We start from the raw sequence: 16477 nt of genomic DNA, 5'->3' as shown, positions 1-16477 counted from the left end.
CAAAATACCCAATATACATTGTAATTAGGGGGCACCCACTTATTCTTTCATGTAGGGAACCAATTAATTCCACGATTTTTCTTCGCCTATGTTAGGGAAAATCACAGTTCATCATTTTCCTTCTGACAACATGTGCACTACGGGCGTGTGAAACTCGCCCGAGCATTTGGATGTAGCGAACTGTAAATAACTTTAAGCTGGAAAAGTTAACCTTTGTCTTGAATGCCCAGGGAGCATTACTTGGACGAGTGAACTTTGAGAAGAATAGTACGTCTAGAATTAGCCTTGGTGTGTCTGCCGACAATGGGCAATTTTCCTTTATTCCAAATAATAGGTGCACCTTGTGTAAACACACGGATCACGTATTACTGGGTAAGTCCAAGGAAATGGCCTGCAAAGGAATAGGTGCATTTCATTTTCAGTAATGTCGTTACTTTACGAAGTCATAAACAACCATTATGAACACATGGAACTCATAATACATTTAGTTTTTTTTATTATAAACCCACCTGCTGTGTCAAAGGAAGCTCAATGTAAACAGACTTCGAAACCTAAAAGGAATGTTGTGACATACGTAAACCTCAAGTGTTCATTCACAATACAATAGCTCAATAGACCGTTTTCCCGTGAGAATATTTTTTGTATTAGTCAACTATGCAGCATAGCTGAATTTTTTTTCATTCTTGAATTCGAAATGAGTAATCCCTGTTTGTTCAAACTGGTTGGAGTGTTCTGGGTCAGATTATCCCTCGGGTACCAGAGTTGAGTTAAAGTAATTTCTGTTCTTGGTATCAAGGAAGTTTATTTAGAGGTGAACTTTACTCTTTATGTCAATAAAGCAAAATATCCATTGTGGGGTCACAGACGACTGGGCTTGGCAGTTGGAATGTAGTTAGGCTGCCAGTCTCCGATACAACAACCAAAGTACCGGGAAGTATTTTGTAATTTGTCCTACAAATTGGTGAATTTTTTGGAATATTACCGCGTTGTCACGGGAATAGCTTACTCGACAATCACCAATTCTGTCTTGTAGTCACTGACTGCAACTTCGTCGAATTTATCGAAGAAAGGAAAAATAGAACCACGAGTGCACAATTACTACACGCCCAATGGAGATTGACGACGTTGATTATTTGGATGATCTTTTGCGTGGGATGCAGAACAAAGTTGGAGCAACAATACCTCTGTGTCTCTTACAACCAATCTTAAGTGGATCGTCATCAGATTCTCATATGGGTGTGAACGGGTCAAGCACACCCACGGAATCAGGGGAGCGGCGACAGATGAAGCCCACCGTAGTCGATAGCACGGAGAACATGAGTTCTGATGGTGGTAATGGTCATAGCGATAATGCGCAAATTCCAGTGTCCACCTTACAGGATTTGTCACCAATTAAGCCATTCAGTTCTAGATTTCAGCGGCTGGAAGATAAATGTCAGAAACTGAAAAATGACATGGTATGAGCATAACCAAGAATTGTTGCCAATATTTATTAAACTTTTTAAGTGATCGGAGCACAGTAGTGTCGTAAAGCAATCTACTCGGTGAAATTATTCAGAGTTTGGCCCATCTTTCTCTTCTTCCTCATAAATTGCTTCTGTATCTGTCATAATGTCACACTATGGGCATTTTGTGCCCTTTTTTCCGATCAGTGGGTTACATTCGCCGCTGGAAGCTTCTGGGGAAGCCTGTGATACTAGTGCATACGGCTCAATATTTAATGGGCGCTGTTCTTACGACAGGCCTTCGGGCCAAAATTGTAGCTTGCTGGCCGTGTAAATGGCGTTTCAAGGTAAAACAGTTTTCTATTTGAAACATATTATGATATGTTGGTCAATTATTTCTCTGACAGAGTGTCTTGCGAGCAATGGATGTTGGTGTAATGAAGCAATTTATGACTATCTACGACGCTGTCGAAGAACTGCATTGGATGATTGAATCCATGGGTGATTCATGTGAATCTCTCAGCTCCTCCGTCTACGAATCCCTTGAGCAAATTCACGAGAAGTGGATGACAGAGCGCCGTCAGTGGAAGTCAACGTCCAGTCGCGATCTGTCCACTGCATGGAGGGACGATTCCAGGGTCAGCATCAATCACGTGGGGAGGTTGAACAGTATGGACAGTTGGAGGCAAGCACACAGTGACAACAGAAACCCTCGGTATCATGGTCTCAGCTTGCAAAACATTAACTGGCAATCCCCTCAGAAAGATCTAAACAACAGCTTCCCACAAATCACTTCTGGAAGGAGTAACTTCGAGAGACAGCGCCGGTCGAGCGTAGATCATCTTCCCATCACACCAACTGCCACAGAATCACCTCAGTCTTCACCTATCCGACCCAGGAAACGACGGAGTTCTTCTGGAGCATTAGAATTAGAGGTGGGTGTGGTTGAGGGAGATATAGAGGAGGAAATCCTCGAGAAACCCGCAGCGGATCAAAGGAACATCCATGTCAAGAAACCTAAATTCCTTTTCCATTCCCAAAGTTCCCCTTCGTTTGACCCACAGGAACAACCGGTCGACGTCACAGACACAGCGGTAATATGACTTAATGCAAATGACTAAACGTCAAAAAGCATGCCATTATTCATTTTGTAACAATAATGAAATTACTTTTACTTTGGGTATATGAAAGTCAATAAGTTTGTTTAAATAAACATTGAAAGGAAGGCACGTTTCTGTATATGTTTCAGGACATAAACAAAGAGAAAAGTAGAAAAGATAGTGATCAATAAAGAGACGTTAATATTATTGTGTCTCCAAATTCTACAACTCCGTAGAAATTGTCCGATTTTGACTAGAATGCCTTTAGTTCTAGATGCAAACCACCTGCTTAGATAGAAGCTTTTTTAAATTAATACAAAAGGGATCAAATACGTCTTGGACTATATTAGCTTACACTGGTGAAATTTTCATTTACATTCTTCTTGCAGAAATTAATTAGTGGAAAAATAGTCAATGGTTTCCAGGGCATTGTCAGAACTTTAACAGGAAAAGATGAAGGACATGTAACGTAATAAGACCCTAATAAAGACTATTAGCTATCATTATTTAGCTTAACAACATTATATCCGTTTTGTCCTAGCTTGGATGAGAAACAAACATCAAATTTCAAAACTTTTCTCAGGTAGTTAATTGTAGTATTGTGACTTCAGTTCTATTTCGGTACGGCAATAAATATGAGCTTGGCCGCTCTTAAACAAGAGTATAAGGCAGGCTTTGGACAGTGAAAATGACCCGAACATTTTCTTCTATAATTCAGACTGAAAAAAAGTTTCCTACGCATGCTATCGAGGAAAAATCTGAGACTTAGCCGTGCTTTCAATTATTGATCGTTTTAGAATTCAGTGTCTGGCATTCGTACTTTGCGGGTTCTAAGTCGTCCGCACACAGGAAAAGGATAGAGTGAGGGCGGCCTGTCAACTTAACTTAATGCAGCCATATTTTTCAGTTGGCATCCCTCGACTTTGGGGCACTCAGGACCATTTTTGTAATCGTAGCTTTATCAACTCTCCCCATGGATGGAAGCTCCCTGTAAAGCAGGGTGTTGATTATGGCCTATATTTACACAATCACCCAGTTTGTACGGGTAAACAAGCTTCTATCAATAAAAAACAAAAACAAAAGCAAAAAAAAAACATTGTGGGGGCAATTTTTGTGCTTGTGATCTTATAAGAAATTATCACTTCAGTAACTGCACTGTATGGAAGCGTATAGGACATGACTGGAAAAAAATGGTGCCTGCTATTTCGCCCGGGCGGATTAGTACCGGGCGAAATATCGTAATAAGGCGTTTATCGTGTCTGTGCGTGCGTTGGTATGCCCTAATAGACACTGTTACATATCCGTGCGTTCCTTCAAGAAAAAGGCTGGAACGGTGTGGTGAGGGGGTATGCAAACTCAACAGTGTGTGGTCTGTTCATAGCGTGGCAAGGGCCGAGTCCGGTCGGTTCGGTTTCTGATGTTCACAAACAGCTCGATTTGTTGGTCGTGAGCCGGCCACTCGAACGCCGCCAACGTACAACCGGTTATTGGTGGTAGTGGAGTGGCGGCGCCCTAGCTTACACGTTCTTCAAAAATCAAAATCTCACGAGTTTTTAACTGTGTTCCTGTAAAAACTGGATGGGAAAGTGGTGTGGGATCATCTCGTTCCGAGAAAAGAGGTCTTGGGTCGTGTTCCCGCCATTTGAGTGCGACGAGAATAAAACCATTGGAGAACAGGTCGCCCGAACTCTACCACGGCGTTCATTATTAATACCTTATACAGTGCAGAAGCTGCACCCTCAAGTTGGTATACCGCCCTCACTTCGGCACTCTCCAAGGGTGCTCGGTGAACACATTGAATAAGTTCTGCCAAGCTTCATTAGCATGAAAAGTGCCCACAGTTTCTTTCGAACAAGGGGATTGTATGGCCCCCAGTTGGTGAGAATGTGTAAATCTTTGCCAGGATCAACTCCCTGGTTCTATGGGCTTCCGTCTGGGAGCAGAATGGATGAAAAATACTGTTGAAAAATGGTCTTAAGTGCCCAAGAAAGTTGCGGGTTGCCACTCAAAAATGGTTGCAAGCAGACCTTGGAAAAATCACATTTCCGGGTGGGATGATTTGTTTTTTAGAATGATTGAAAATGTAATTGGTTGACCTACAAAAATTGAAATTGGAAGATTAGGGACCAGACAATAATTAAATTTTTGTTTCAGAAACCTCAGGGATGGCAGTAACTCAGGATGTATGTTGTTGCCAGTGAACATGCACGCCGAGTTTGCATTGTTTTTAAAACGTTGCACCCCGAAGGTAGCCTAGATGCACGGTGCGACATGCCGGTGCCACACAAAAGCGCCACAGCGCCCTCAACATAGCTAAACTATAGTCTGGTTCCCTATCCAAATACATGTATGCTTTTTCTTACGTTACTACCAGATAGCGCGGCCAAGGCCAGACTTTTTACATTCCATTCACTCACTACTATACTATACTGTACTTGAATTCACTCTGCACTTTCGTACGTTGTCGCGCGTTGTCACGGACGCCGTCCATCTAGTCTAGAAAGTGCAACATTCTCCGTATATCGTCCAGTTCTTAAACGATTCTGGTGAATGTTTCAGTATTTGTAGCTGTGGAACCAGAAAGTCCAAACAAACATGTGAGTATTTGACGAAGAAAAAAGAACCAAAAATCCAATTCTCGAGGTCGGAGCATGGAGCTGGTCGGAAGTTGTTCCACATTTATTGCACTCACGTCCATGACGTCTGGGCAGAGGGGCAACTCTCCATTCACTTTGTACAGTGATTTCAAGTTTTCCTCTTTTTTGACAGCAACGTGATAAACTAAAACCTTTATAGTACTGTGTGGGAAATGTTTATAGCGCATTAACAGTGAAATTTCAGCCACATTTGATATAAAAGTTGAGAATTTGAATCACTCCACTTCACTATAGTATTTTTGCCCCCTTCAATTTTAAGTGTGAAAGGTGGACTAGCCATCAATTGACCAATCAGAGAGAAGAATCAAGAATCAGTGACTTTATACTGACCTCAAGCTCAAGAATGGTTTTTGTTAATGTAAGGCCATGGACAGGTCAGGGACCAAACCACAATCTAGCAACGACGCCAGACTATGCATACGCCGCTCGTTTGTTTTTATTTAACTATTTTTAGATCACGGTTCACAGATGACATCAATCTCTTTATCAGCCATAAACTTCAATACAAATTCCTTTGATTGATTAAATTTACAGGAAACATGCTACCCTGGATCTAAATGAAACTTTCCTTTCATTTCGTATCTAGGCCTATAAACGTGGATCGAGGAAATTTTTCGGTCGAATTATGCATTAGATGTGTTGAATTTGGTGGGTAGACGAGTCCATTCTGCTGCTAAATACGTTTACGTGGAAAAAAATAAAGCTTTGCCAAAGTTTACTTTATGCATGAAAATGTTGCCATTATAAATCTCCATTGATTCATGGCAAATTTTATGTTTACCGAGGCGATTTTCCAAAGTAGCAATCGGAAACAATTTTGCCATAGACTCCAACAGTAATGGCAACAGTGGCCATGTTGGCTGCCGGCATTTCAAATCTTGTTATTTTCCCAGAATTGCATGGGAAAATTACATCATTATTACATGACCTGATAAAAAGGACGTCATTGCCGCTTGATTGCTGCATGAACAAGTGACATAGGGAGACTAGGGAAGTCGCTAGATTGTGGTTTGGTCCCCGACCTGATGGAAGAAGGAAGACATCCTTGATGTTGTTCATTTTACTTTGGTACTGTATACATTCAGGAACCGGCCACCGTCAGGCGGAGGAAGACGGCCTACAACAGGTGCAAGACCAAATAGTTCCTTGAGACAAGCTGCACCTGGAACAGCGATGAGAATGCCTCAAGGAACAGGGGTCAGCTCTTCTTTTATGTTAATTATGTTTCCCCATGCAAAAATTCTGTTTGAGTGAATTCAAATAAACCTCTTTATATGATGTGGTTACATGTACTTCTTGCCATTTTGCATGCAAAAGCCAGTTGGAGTGCGTAATCTGCTGTAAGCCACATCTGAAAGTTGTGACTTTGGGTAGCAATAAATATTGGCGCCTATAGAAGTCAGTGCAGCTAGTTCAGCGTCATCTAAGTGCCTACCGTCATCATGTGTTACTTGCTACTTGTAAGAGGCCAAACAGTATGCCCTACAATGCATGCTCAGCATGTATGGTTGACTGTGTACATGATTTCACCAAACATGTTACAGGTCACTATATAAACTGGGCCATGTAATGTTTTTGTCTTGTGCAAATGCTGTCTTAAAGCACAGTCTCAGAGATTGTTTGATGTTTCTGCTTTTAGGCTCCTGGTACTGCAAGGCCTGGGACAAGGGGCGGAGTTGCAGGAGGAGTGGGAGGTAAGGTTATCTTTACCAGATTTTGAGTTTTTAAAATAGATGTCAAATCTGAATACAGGACTACTCTTGAAGTTTTGTATTTCAAAATGCTGATGGCAGCAAAACATAACATATTTTCCTTGAACACTTAACTCGTTATCACAAGAATTACAGTTGTACATCAATTAGGTGACCAAGCTTCTTTTGATTTTGTCTTAGTGCTTGATGCTAAACTTAGTGTCACTGACAGACCAACGACACAGCAAGGATTAGGAGGAATGAGAACTGGCAAAAAGGGTGAGTAGAACCTTTGAAAATAAAATAAACATTTTATTTGGATGTGAAAGGAGAGGAAATGTACAGAATCAAAGATACTTTTTGTTGATAAATTTGACGTTTGGTTTTTGCACCTTGCAGGGCCACAGCGTGTTGTCATGGACAAGTCTTACTTTCTTGGTATGCTCCGCACTAAATTGACTGAACTCCAGACAGAGAATAGTTCCCTTCAGAGAAACATCGACCAAGCTAATGAGGAAAACAACAGCTACCTGTCCTATGAAAAAAGGTCAGAGGTCAGAGATTTGGTTGAATGTTTGATGCCGAATAACTGTATTGTCCGTGCATGCATCACTTCAAGTTTTATCACAAATATCCTAATTCTCTTGATTTTGACATCAACAGAGCTGAGAGCCTAGCAAATACCGTCAAAGAGCTTCAAGGTCAGCTAGCTGACTACAACACCGTGAGTACATGAACTGAGATGCTGGAATCCATTCAACTACTCTGATGTTACATTCATGAATCAAGCAAGAGTGTAAAATGAATATATATTGCCTTGTTTGGCTCTGACTGTTACTGATTTGGACAGATTTTGAACTCACTAAGGCATGAAGGGACTGCAAGGGGCTTGCTACATTTTCTGAGATGACTTGAGTTTGATGTTTGTGGATGTGGATTTCACCAGAAGTTTAAGAAAAATGAAGGTTACTAGATTTGTGAAATACAGTTATAAACAGAAAGATCCATTTTTGGAAAAGCAGTCTGCTTGCTATCTTGAGGGACAGCAACATCCTTCATTCCAAAAAAATGTGGACATTACAACTTAGGATTAATAATACATCGAGAATTCATTGTGCTTTTCTTGTGAATGTCCTGATGTATGTAGTTGGTGGATAAACTGAATACCGACACAGCAATGGAAGAAGTCTTGGAGGATCATAATCAGGTCAGTAAGCTTGACATAAAAAACTCAATGACTTCAGGAGGATCGTAATCAGGTCAGTAAGCTTTGACATAACAAACTCAATGACTTCAGGAGGATCGTAATCAGGTCAGTAAGCTTTGACATAACAAACTCAATGACTTCAGGAGGATCGTAATCAGGTCAGTAAGCTTTGACATAACAAAACTCAATGACTTCAGGAGGATCGTAATCAGGTCAGTAAGCTTTGACATAACAAACTCAATGACTTCAGGAGGATCGTAATCAGGTCAGTAAGCTTTGACATAACAAACTCAATGACTTCAGGAGGATCGTAATCAGGTCAGTAAGCTTTGACATAACAAAACTCAATGACTTCAGGAGGATCGTAATCAGGTCAGTAAGCTTTGACATAACAAAACTCAATGACTTCAGGAGGATCGTAATCAGGTCAGTAAGCTTTGACATAACAAACTCAATGACTTCAGGAGGATCGTTATCAGGTCAGTAAGCTTTGACATAACAAAACTCAATGACTTCAGGAGGATCGTAATCAGGTCAGTAAGCTTTGACATAACAAACTCAATGACTTCAGGAGGATCGTAATCAGGTCAGTAAGCTTTGACATAACAAAACTCAATGACTTCAGGAGGATCGTAATCAGGTCAGTAAGCTTTGACATAACAAACTCAATGACTTCAGGAGGATCGTAATCAGGTCAGTAAGCTTTGACATAACAAACTCAATGACTTCAGGAGGATCGTAATCAGGTCAGTAAGCTTTGACATAACAAACTCAATGACTTCAGGAGGATCGTAATCAGGTCAGTAAGCTTTGACATAACAAAACTCAATGACTTCAGGAGGATCGTAATCAGGTCAGTAAGCTTTGACATAACAAACTCAATGACTTCAGGAGGATCGTAATCAGGTCAGTAAGCTTTGACATAACAAACTCAATGACTTCAGGAGGATCATAATCAGGTCAGTAAGCTTTGACATAACAAAACTCAATGACTTCAGGAGGATCGTAATCAGGTCAGTAAGCTTTGACATAACAAACTCAGTGACTTAAGGAGGATCATAATCAGGTCAGTAAGCTTTGACATAACAAACTCAATGACTTCAGGAGGATCATAATCAGGTCAGTAAGCTTTGACATAACAAACTCAATGACTTCAGGAGGATCGTAATCAGGTCAGTAAGCTTTGACATAACAAACTCAATGACTTCAGGAGGATCGTAATCAGGTCAGTAAGCTTTGACATAACAAACTCAATGACTTCAGGAGGATCATAATCAGGTCAGTAAGCTTTGACATAACAAACTCAATGACTTCAGGTGGATCGTAATCAGGTCAGTAAGCTTTGACATAACAAACTCAATGATTTCAGGAGGATCATAATCAGGTCAGTAAGCTTTGACATAACAAACTCAATGAATTCAGTTAGTGCAACTTCTGTCAACATATTTTTTTAATACATAGTAATTTGATCCCGTCTGAAGAACTCAATACCAGAAGCTTTTGAAGTTCGTATCTCCTCTTTGGGATGTTCCATTGGATGTTCCATTGGATGTTCCATTGGATGTTCCATTGGATGTTCCATTGGATGTTCCATTGGATGTTCCATTGGATGTTCCATTGGATGTTCCATTTCCTTTATAAACATTGCATGTACACCAGAAGCTGCTTTGCTGCTTTTAATCTCTCCTCTCCCCTTGTTTTTCAATAACAGCTGAAGGCCCAGAATGACATTGAAGCTAAAAATATTGATAGCATCTTCACACAGAGACAAGAGTAAGTTACATCTTTCCATTTGTCAAGTTATTGTTGACCATGTAGAGAAGTATGACATGCACTCAAGCTTCTAGCAATTTACAACTCTGGCCATAAATCTGAGAGAGAGTTTGAAAGTGACATCGGATTTGTTACGGCAGAAACTTTGGGGTGTAGTACACTTTTATGCACCAAACTCCTTTTTATTGTTACCGTTGTACAGAATTGAGCAGAATATTCATCAGGTTGGTCAGGAGATACAACAGTGTCGTCGGATGGCAGATACTCTGGTGGATGACATGGTACGTACAATTGTCAGCATATCCCAACCTGTATACATCAACATCTGTTTGTTTGTCTGTGGTTCTATCAGTTCACTTTGCATCCTCAAGATCTGTTTGTTTGTCTGTGGTTCTATCAGTTCACTTTGCATCCTCAAGATCTGTTTGTTTGTCTGTGGTTCTATCAGTTCACTGGGCATCCTCAAGATCTGTTTGTTTGTCTGTGGTTCTATCAATTCACTTTGCATCCTCAAGATCTGTTTGTTTGTCTGTGGTTCTATCAGTTCACTGGGCATCCTCAAGATCTGTTTGTTTGTCTGTGGTTCTATCAGTTCACTGGGCATCCTCAAGATCTGTTTGTTTGTCTGTGGTTCTATCAGTTCACTTTGCATCCTCAAGATCTGTTTGTTTGTCTGTGGTTCTATCAGTTCACTTTGCATCCTCAAGATCTGTTTGTTTGTCTGTGGTTCTATCAGTTCACTTTGCATTCTCAAGATCTGTTTGTTTGTCTGTGGTTCTACCAGTTCACTTTGCATCCTCAAGATCTGTTTGTTTGTCTGTGGTTCTGTAAGTTCACTGAGCATCTACCCATGCATCTCATCTTTGCACTTTGCAGAATCCACCGATGAGGCAGAAATACATGACACTGAAACAGACTAATGAATCATTAGCACGTGAACTGGAGGCACGACAACAGGAACTAGACTCACTCAACACAAAGAAAGAAAATCTGGAAGATGTAAGTATGCATGAAGAGTACCAGAGAGAGACTTTGTGTCAAGGAAACATTTAATGTCTAAATCAGACCACACCTTTGAAGGAAAGAGGACTGGTCTCCAGTTTCAGAGTTTACGATTTGTTCTTTTCTTCTATTTGCCAGGAGTTGTCACATTCCCAGGTGAAGCAGGAGGCTGTTCGACTCTACGAGCAACTCCATGAACTAGAGGAGAAGAAAGCTCAGCTAATTGCTGAAGATAAGACTCGGGGGACACCAACAGAGGAACGAGAACGCCTCCTGAAACAAGTCAAAGAAGATAATCAAGAAATAGCCAGCATGGATAGACAGTATGTAACACCTAGGAATTTGCAATAGAGACAGTCAGTCTGTGTAATCTGGAACCAGTTGAAATATCCTAACAATATGGAACAATGTGCTTCTGAGATACAGGTTGAATAGATAGACTCTTTAGGTTAGATGGGCTATTTCAAACATTGAAGAGTTAGTGGATAGATAGTCAAACCTACATAGCCATAGCCATAGCTACATATTCTACAGATGTCACATTACTTGACTGAGCATAACCCACTTGTAGCTTGTGTAGACATATTGACTTATACAAGTGTACATGGACATACATTTCATTTCTGTGTGATAGAATACAGGAATACAGAGATCAGATTAACACTCTACAGGAGGAGATACGACAATTGGACATGGATCTAGAAGAACATCAGGGTAAGGAATAAGAAAAATCCTATCCAACGAGCAGAAATGTAAGTCTCTAAAACGGAGATTACCTTTCACATCAAAATAGGATAATCTCAAAGTTGTTAGTTGTACAGTATCTGAACTTTCTACTGAATTTCAAGTTTCAAAATTCAAGGTTTGGAAAAAGTTCATTGAATTAGGTTATTACGCAAAAATAAAGTTTTTGACAGTTTTTTTTCTGCAGTTCTTTTGTTTTTCTGATCTTTTTTGAAACAGGTGAAAAGAACATGAAATACAAAGAATTGAAGAAGAGAGATGAAACAATGACAGGTAGGTTGTTGCGATTTGTAAAATCTAAAAATCAACTTGATTCAGATAAACTGGAGCAGGTGGTATCAGTTAACGAAGGTAGGCAGTGTATGCAAAACTCAATAATTTTTAAAAGTTGTTTACAGCAAAAGTGAAATTTCTGATTAGTGAAATTCATAATATGCAAAATTTTATTAACAGGGTTGTTGTTATATGAGAATTTTAAATACATGTGCTGTGAACTTGAAAGCAGCAGTTTTGTGTGAATTACTACTGTTGCATCTTTTGTGTAGAATTTTTGGAGAGCTTTGAAGATACCAAATCCCAGGAAATGGTGAGTTGAAAAGAGTTCAACAGAACTTTAAGTTACATTGAGAATGATACTAGTTATTATAAGAATGATACGATATCATAAATTCAGCCTGGTTTCCCTGCTCAGAATGATTTAGCCAGAGGAACAAGCCAAAAGATCAAATCTTTATCATTTGTGTCTTGTTTTACAGGAACACAAGGCTAACCTTGAGGAAAACATTGTTGCTATCTTGTCTCATCTGAGTAGGGTGAGTAGATGTCACAGTTACAAACAGAGGTTCGTAATGTGAACACTTTCTCTTCACAAGTTGTTAAATGCTACTGCCACTTTACTGTCTGATGTAACTTAGCTCAGTGGTTGAAACAAGAGTCAGTGAGTGGAATTACTGACTAATTTCAGTCCTGACATCCCCTCACTTTTTTCCCCTGAATGTAGAACTTGGGTCGCACTAAACACATGCCCAGTCCGCAGGAATTGGCACGGATGCAGGATGATTTGAGCTTTAAGCAAACAGAGATGCAGAAATCGGAGGCTACAGCAACCTCGTTGGCAGGAGGTAATCTGCACAATGATCCGGCAATGATAGTTTAACCACTGTGTCCAATCACATCAACCGCTATCAATGCTCATGTTTATTGTTTGAAATAAGGAAGGTAAAAGGAAAAGTAAACAGAACTCCTTGGTCTTACAATCATGACTTTACTCGATGTTTTTGATTCTGTATGCTGTCTTGAATGATAAGGAACCGAAATGCTCATGTTGCTCTTTTGAAGTGTTTCATTCAGATCTTTGTGCTTTGTTTGGATCAAGAAGTGCATCCAGCATGATCCAATTTTGGAGGAGATTGTTCTAAATTCTGTACAGAAACATTGGGCATTTCCAGGTTTGGTTCCAGCAATTAAACTGTGTTGTGGAATGTTGAAATTGTGTTCAAGAAACCTTCTTGCTAGACTGGATGCTATTCATTTTCTGTTTCTCTCAGAGAGTGCTCGTCTTCAGATGGACCTTCAAAAGGTAGAGCAATTGGAAGCTAAGATTAATGCTGAGCTGGAGACTTTAAAGGCCAAGATTGACACCATGAATGAAGAACTGGAAAAGTACTCTGACCTCAATCGACTACGTGCTGAATCTGACCAAAGAAAACAGGTAGGATTCAGTGGATCTGTTTAAGGACTGCCCTCTTGTGGTGAAAGGGCCAAGAACCACTTTGAAGCAAGGGTGCTGGCTGCCATCTTCCATGATGGGCATATAATGAGTGTCATTTTGTCAGGTGGCTGTGTTTTTTGGAGGGTGTATAGTCTTGAAACAACACTATTTGACATTTTGATGTTTTCCTTCGTTTGTCATTTATCAGCAAGATTTGGAGTTCAAAACTAGCCTTTAGCAAAATGAAAATTCCCTGAAACTGAGTCATCATACAACATCTTCTAAAGAAGATAATTTACATATGAAAACTTCCTCAAGTTCTTTTCCATCCTTTTGTACAGAAGTTGCAAGAGGAAAAAGTAACACTGACTACCAGAAGGGATACCTTTAAGCAGGGTAAGAGTATGTAATAGCGCCCTCATAGGGTTACTCTTAAAGTCCATTGGAGCATGATCCGTTGCAACGTTGGGGCATGATCTGTAGTTCTTATATTCATGACCTTGCACCTACTAGTAAAATATTAAAAGGAATAAATTTATGAGAAATTAGGCATATCTCAGAAACTCAATGATTATATATATCAATAATGGAATGCAGTTTATTTGCCTATCTATTTCAGCTGTGCAAGAACTGTCAGCTCATTATGAAGCAACAAAAACTCAGCTAAATGAGAACGAGACTTATGCCCAGCTGGGAAACTTGGAACGGAAGTGGCAACATCATGAGCAGAACAACTTTGTCATGAAAGAATGTATCCTTTTCATGAAGAAATAGTATTTTCATAGTGAATAAAAACGTTGTATGAGCCTTACATTACATACATTGGGAGAGGAATTTTTTTTGGTTTTTCTTCATTGATTTTGTGTGTCTTGTATTGAACATCAAATGGTTTTGGCCAAAATCTCCCATCATTTAGGATTTGGGCATGAAAATCACAAGTAGCTATTTAACTGAAATGTAATCATTAAAACTTAAACATATTGACCATTTACAGTAAGATATTTTAGGAGTCATTGACGTACATCTTTTGGTTTAATTTCCTTGACCTTGTTGGTTAGTCATTGCAGCTAAGAGCATGGAAAGTGACTACCGCCCTCTAGTGGCCACTGTCAAGACTCAGATCAGCGACTATAACAAGTTGATTCAGGAAAGTCTGACTCGAGGAGTCCAACGCTAATAGTGGCCCCTGAAGGCCCCTGTTGGGAGAAGACGTCACAGCACCGTGCTGATTGATCCCATTAATATCAATTTTACAGTGTTTCTTATTGGCCATCGTCATATTCACTTTGAAAATGTTGACGTGTTCAACTTGTGATTTTTCTCCAACTGAATATAATGCATTGCTTTTATTTGGTTTTAACTGAAACCGCATTTTTATACTCTTGGTTTTCACGTGTGAATTTGGGTCCGTATACCTGCACATGTACACTGTACGTGAGATTTGGTGCATAGGTATTATACATGTATTTGTATTCACCTACATGTATATACATATCTGTTGATTACTTTGGAAGATGGATTAAATTATTTGAGGATCTGCTTTGCAAAAGTTGTTTGAAAATGGTCCGAGATTCTAGAAATATCTCATTTTTGCTAGTCTGACATTTAGTAATTTAAATCTAATGCTTTTGCATTTTATTAACATAATTTGTTAATTACAAAGGCCATATTCCTACATGAAAAAGTAACCTTTGGATAATTAGCACTGATTATGTAGGCCTTTGGGAAATCCTATACCTTGGGTCTTTCTGTATTATTAATTTGATGTGTCCTTCAATAAAACATTGAATTCATTACCTGGGCCAGTGGTTATCGTTTTGCATAGTTGCTGTATAGATGACCTTCCAATTAAAATCCACTCAAATGCTATTTTTTGGGGGCATTGAAGAGTGAATTATGTGCACACTGTAAATATTTTTGTGCGTGTATAAAACAGTTTCATGACAAATTTCATTATTCACCAAATTGCTCATAAATTTACATATTTGGCATGACAGCAAGTGCTTCTTACAGCTGTTAACATTTTACCTTTTTGTAGGAAATGTGTACCAAAGCATGTGGATGTACATGTATTTACGTCAAAAATGTGGTGGAATTTTTGATGTTTGAATTTTAGAATTCAGACAAAAAAGATATATTCGCGAGAGACGTAGAATAGTGCAAATAAATTTCAAAATCCAGTGAACCATTCTAGATATTTCTTTCACATTCGGGTGTATTTTTGGCATATATTCGTTTCAAAATTCTGTTTTCGCGAATCATCTGAAGTAGTAATGTTCGATGTCCTGTCGTGGCTGAATTCTTAGCTTTAAGAACACATCCACTGCTTCTCAATTCTTGAATTTCTGAAGTTGGTAAGTAATAAACCTAGTTTCCTGTATTCAAACAGGCACGCAGGTGGTCAGCCATGTTTCTCCTGACATTGCATTGTGTCAACACATTCGATATTACCGCTGCTGTCTCGGCATAGTTTGGTCTGAAAGCAGTCCAATTTCTAGTAGTGCTTTTGTTAGTCGATTCTGCGAGAGTTCAGACGGCAGGGTGAATTGTTCGAAATGTCAGGCGGGCTGCCGGCCGCCCAGCCAGGCCGGCCAATGATAACAGAACTCTGCTTCCCCTGTCGATACAGCAGCTGCACTTACATGTATGTGTAGAATACTCGGCAATAATGTTTAAGCCTTTGGATCTCAAATAACAGTGATTTGAGGCATTTATACTTCAAGAATTCAACCACTGCAATAGCACCAATTTCATGTTTGATTTTGCTCTGTGTGTCCATATATCAAAAGCCAGTTCCCCTTTTAAATCTTGGAAAAAATGGAATTTTCCCCCAAACGCCTGTTCTTTTTTTTTAACCCCTTTAAGAATCCTCATCCCAGATCATGTTGTAATGCAGATTTTATGTGCCTGTGCTTTAAATATAATAATAATTGGCAGTATGTCTAAAGGTGTGTGTATATGTGGGGGGGGACTTTACCCGCCCCTATCCTTCCTCCATGGGATAAGCCTCTGGTGAAATTGGAGGGAAAACCCGCAAGAAAGATACATGTATGTGTGGAAATTTACCAGTTGATGTATCAAATGCGTCACTATACTTACTTCGGTGAGCGAAAGATTGAGTATCATATTTCATATATTCCTATCTCA

The 16477-nt window shown here is 39.6% G+C and overlaps 2 protein-coding genes across 2 annotated transcripts; both read left to right on the top strand.

Moving 5' to 3' along the window:
- The first annotated feature begins 778 nt into the window (after nucleotides 1-778).
- LOC110977810 (uncharacterized) lies at nucleotides 779-3264 on the top strand. The gene is made up of 2 exons (XM_022232257.2): nucleotides 779-1457; nucleotides 1853-3264. Exons 1-2 carry the CDS (start codon nucleotides 1110-1112, stop codon nucleotides 2546-2548), a joined length of 1044 nt encoding a protein of 347 aa, XP_022087949.1. The 5' UTR covers nucleotides 779-1109; the 3' UTR covers nucleotides 2549-3264.
- A 1712-nt stretch (nucleotides 3265-4976) lies between these two features.
- ift74 (intraflagellar transport 74) lies at nucleotides 4977-15736 on the top strand. The gene is made up of 20 exons (XM_087144477.1): nucleotides 4977-5142; nucleotides 6288-6399; nucleotides 6842-6896; nucleotides 7095-7172; nucleotides 7293-7440; nucleotides 7557-7617; nucleotides 8041-8100; nucleotides 9812-9873; nucleotides 10076-10154; nucleotides 10750-10872; nucleotides 11014-11198; nucleotides 11510-11589; nucleotides 11839-11892; nucleotides 12165-12205; nucleotides 12375-12431; nucleotides 12620-12740; nucleotides 13167-13330; nucleotides 13672-13726; nucleotides 13950-14081; nucleotides 14389-15736. Coding segments are annotated over exons 1-20 (1788 nt in total). The 5' UTR covers nucleotides 4977-5140; the 3' UTR covers nucleotides 14508-15736.
- The last annotated feature ends 741 nt before the right edge of the window (nucleotides 15737-16477 follow it).

This window comes from Acanthaster planci, linkage group LG12 (genome assembly GCF_054643075.1).
Source record: "Acanthaster planci isolate LZ-2023a linkage group LG12, COTS_SCS, whole genome shotgun sequence".
NCBI lineage: Eukaryota > Metazoa > Echinodermata > Asteroidea > Valvatida > Acanthasteridae > Acanthaster > Acanthaster planci.
The sequence above is the reverse complement of the archived record's forward strand: the minus strand, read 5'-3'. Positions and strand labels throughout refer to the sequence as shown.

What these genes read in the sequence shown, in the direction of transcription:
- LOC110977810 (XM_022232257.2), top strand. Translation starts at nt 1,110, where the DNA reads ATGGAGATTGACGACGTTGATTATTTGGATGATCTTTTGCGTGGGATG. An exon ending in AGAAACTGAAAAATGACATG is followed by an intron (nt 1,458 to 1,852) that starts GTATGAGCATAA and finishes TTTCTCTGACAG; the next exon opens with AGTGTCTTGCGAGCAATGGA.
- ift74 (XM_087144477.1), top strand. An exon ending in AGTTGCAGGAGGAGTGGGAG is followed by an intron (nt 6,897 to 7,094) that starts GTAAGGTTATCT and finishes ATTTTGTCTTAG; the next exon opens with TGCTTGATGCTAAACTTAGT. An exon ending in AGAAAGAAAATCTGGAAGAT is followed by an intron (nt 10,873 to 11,013) that starts GTAAGTATGCAT and finishes TCTATTTGCCAG; the next exon opens with GAGTTGTCACATTCCCAGGT.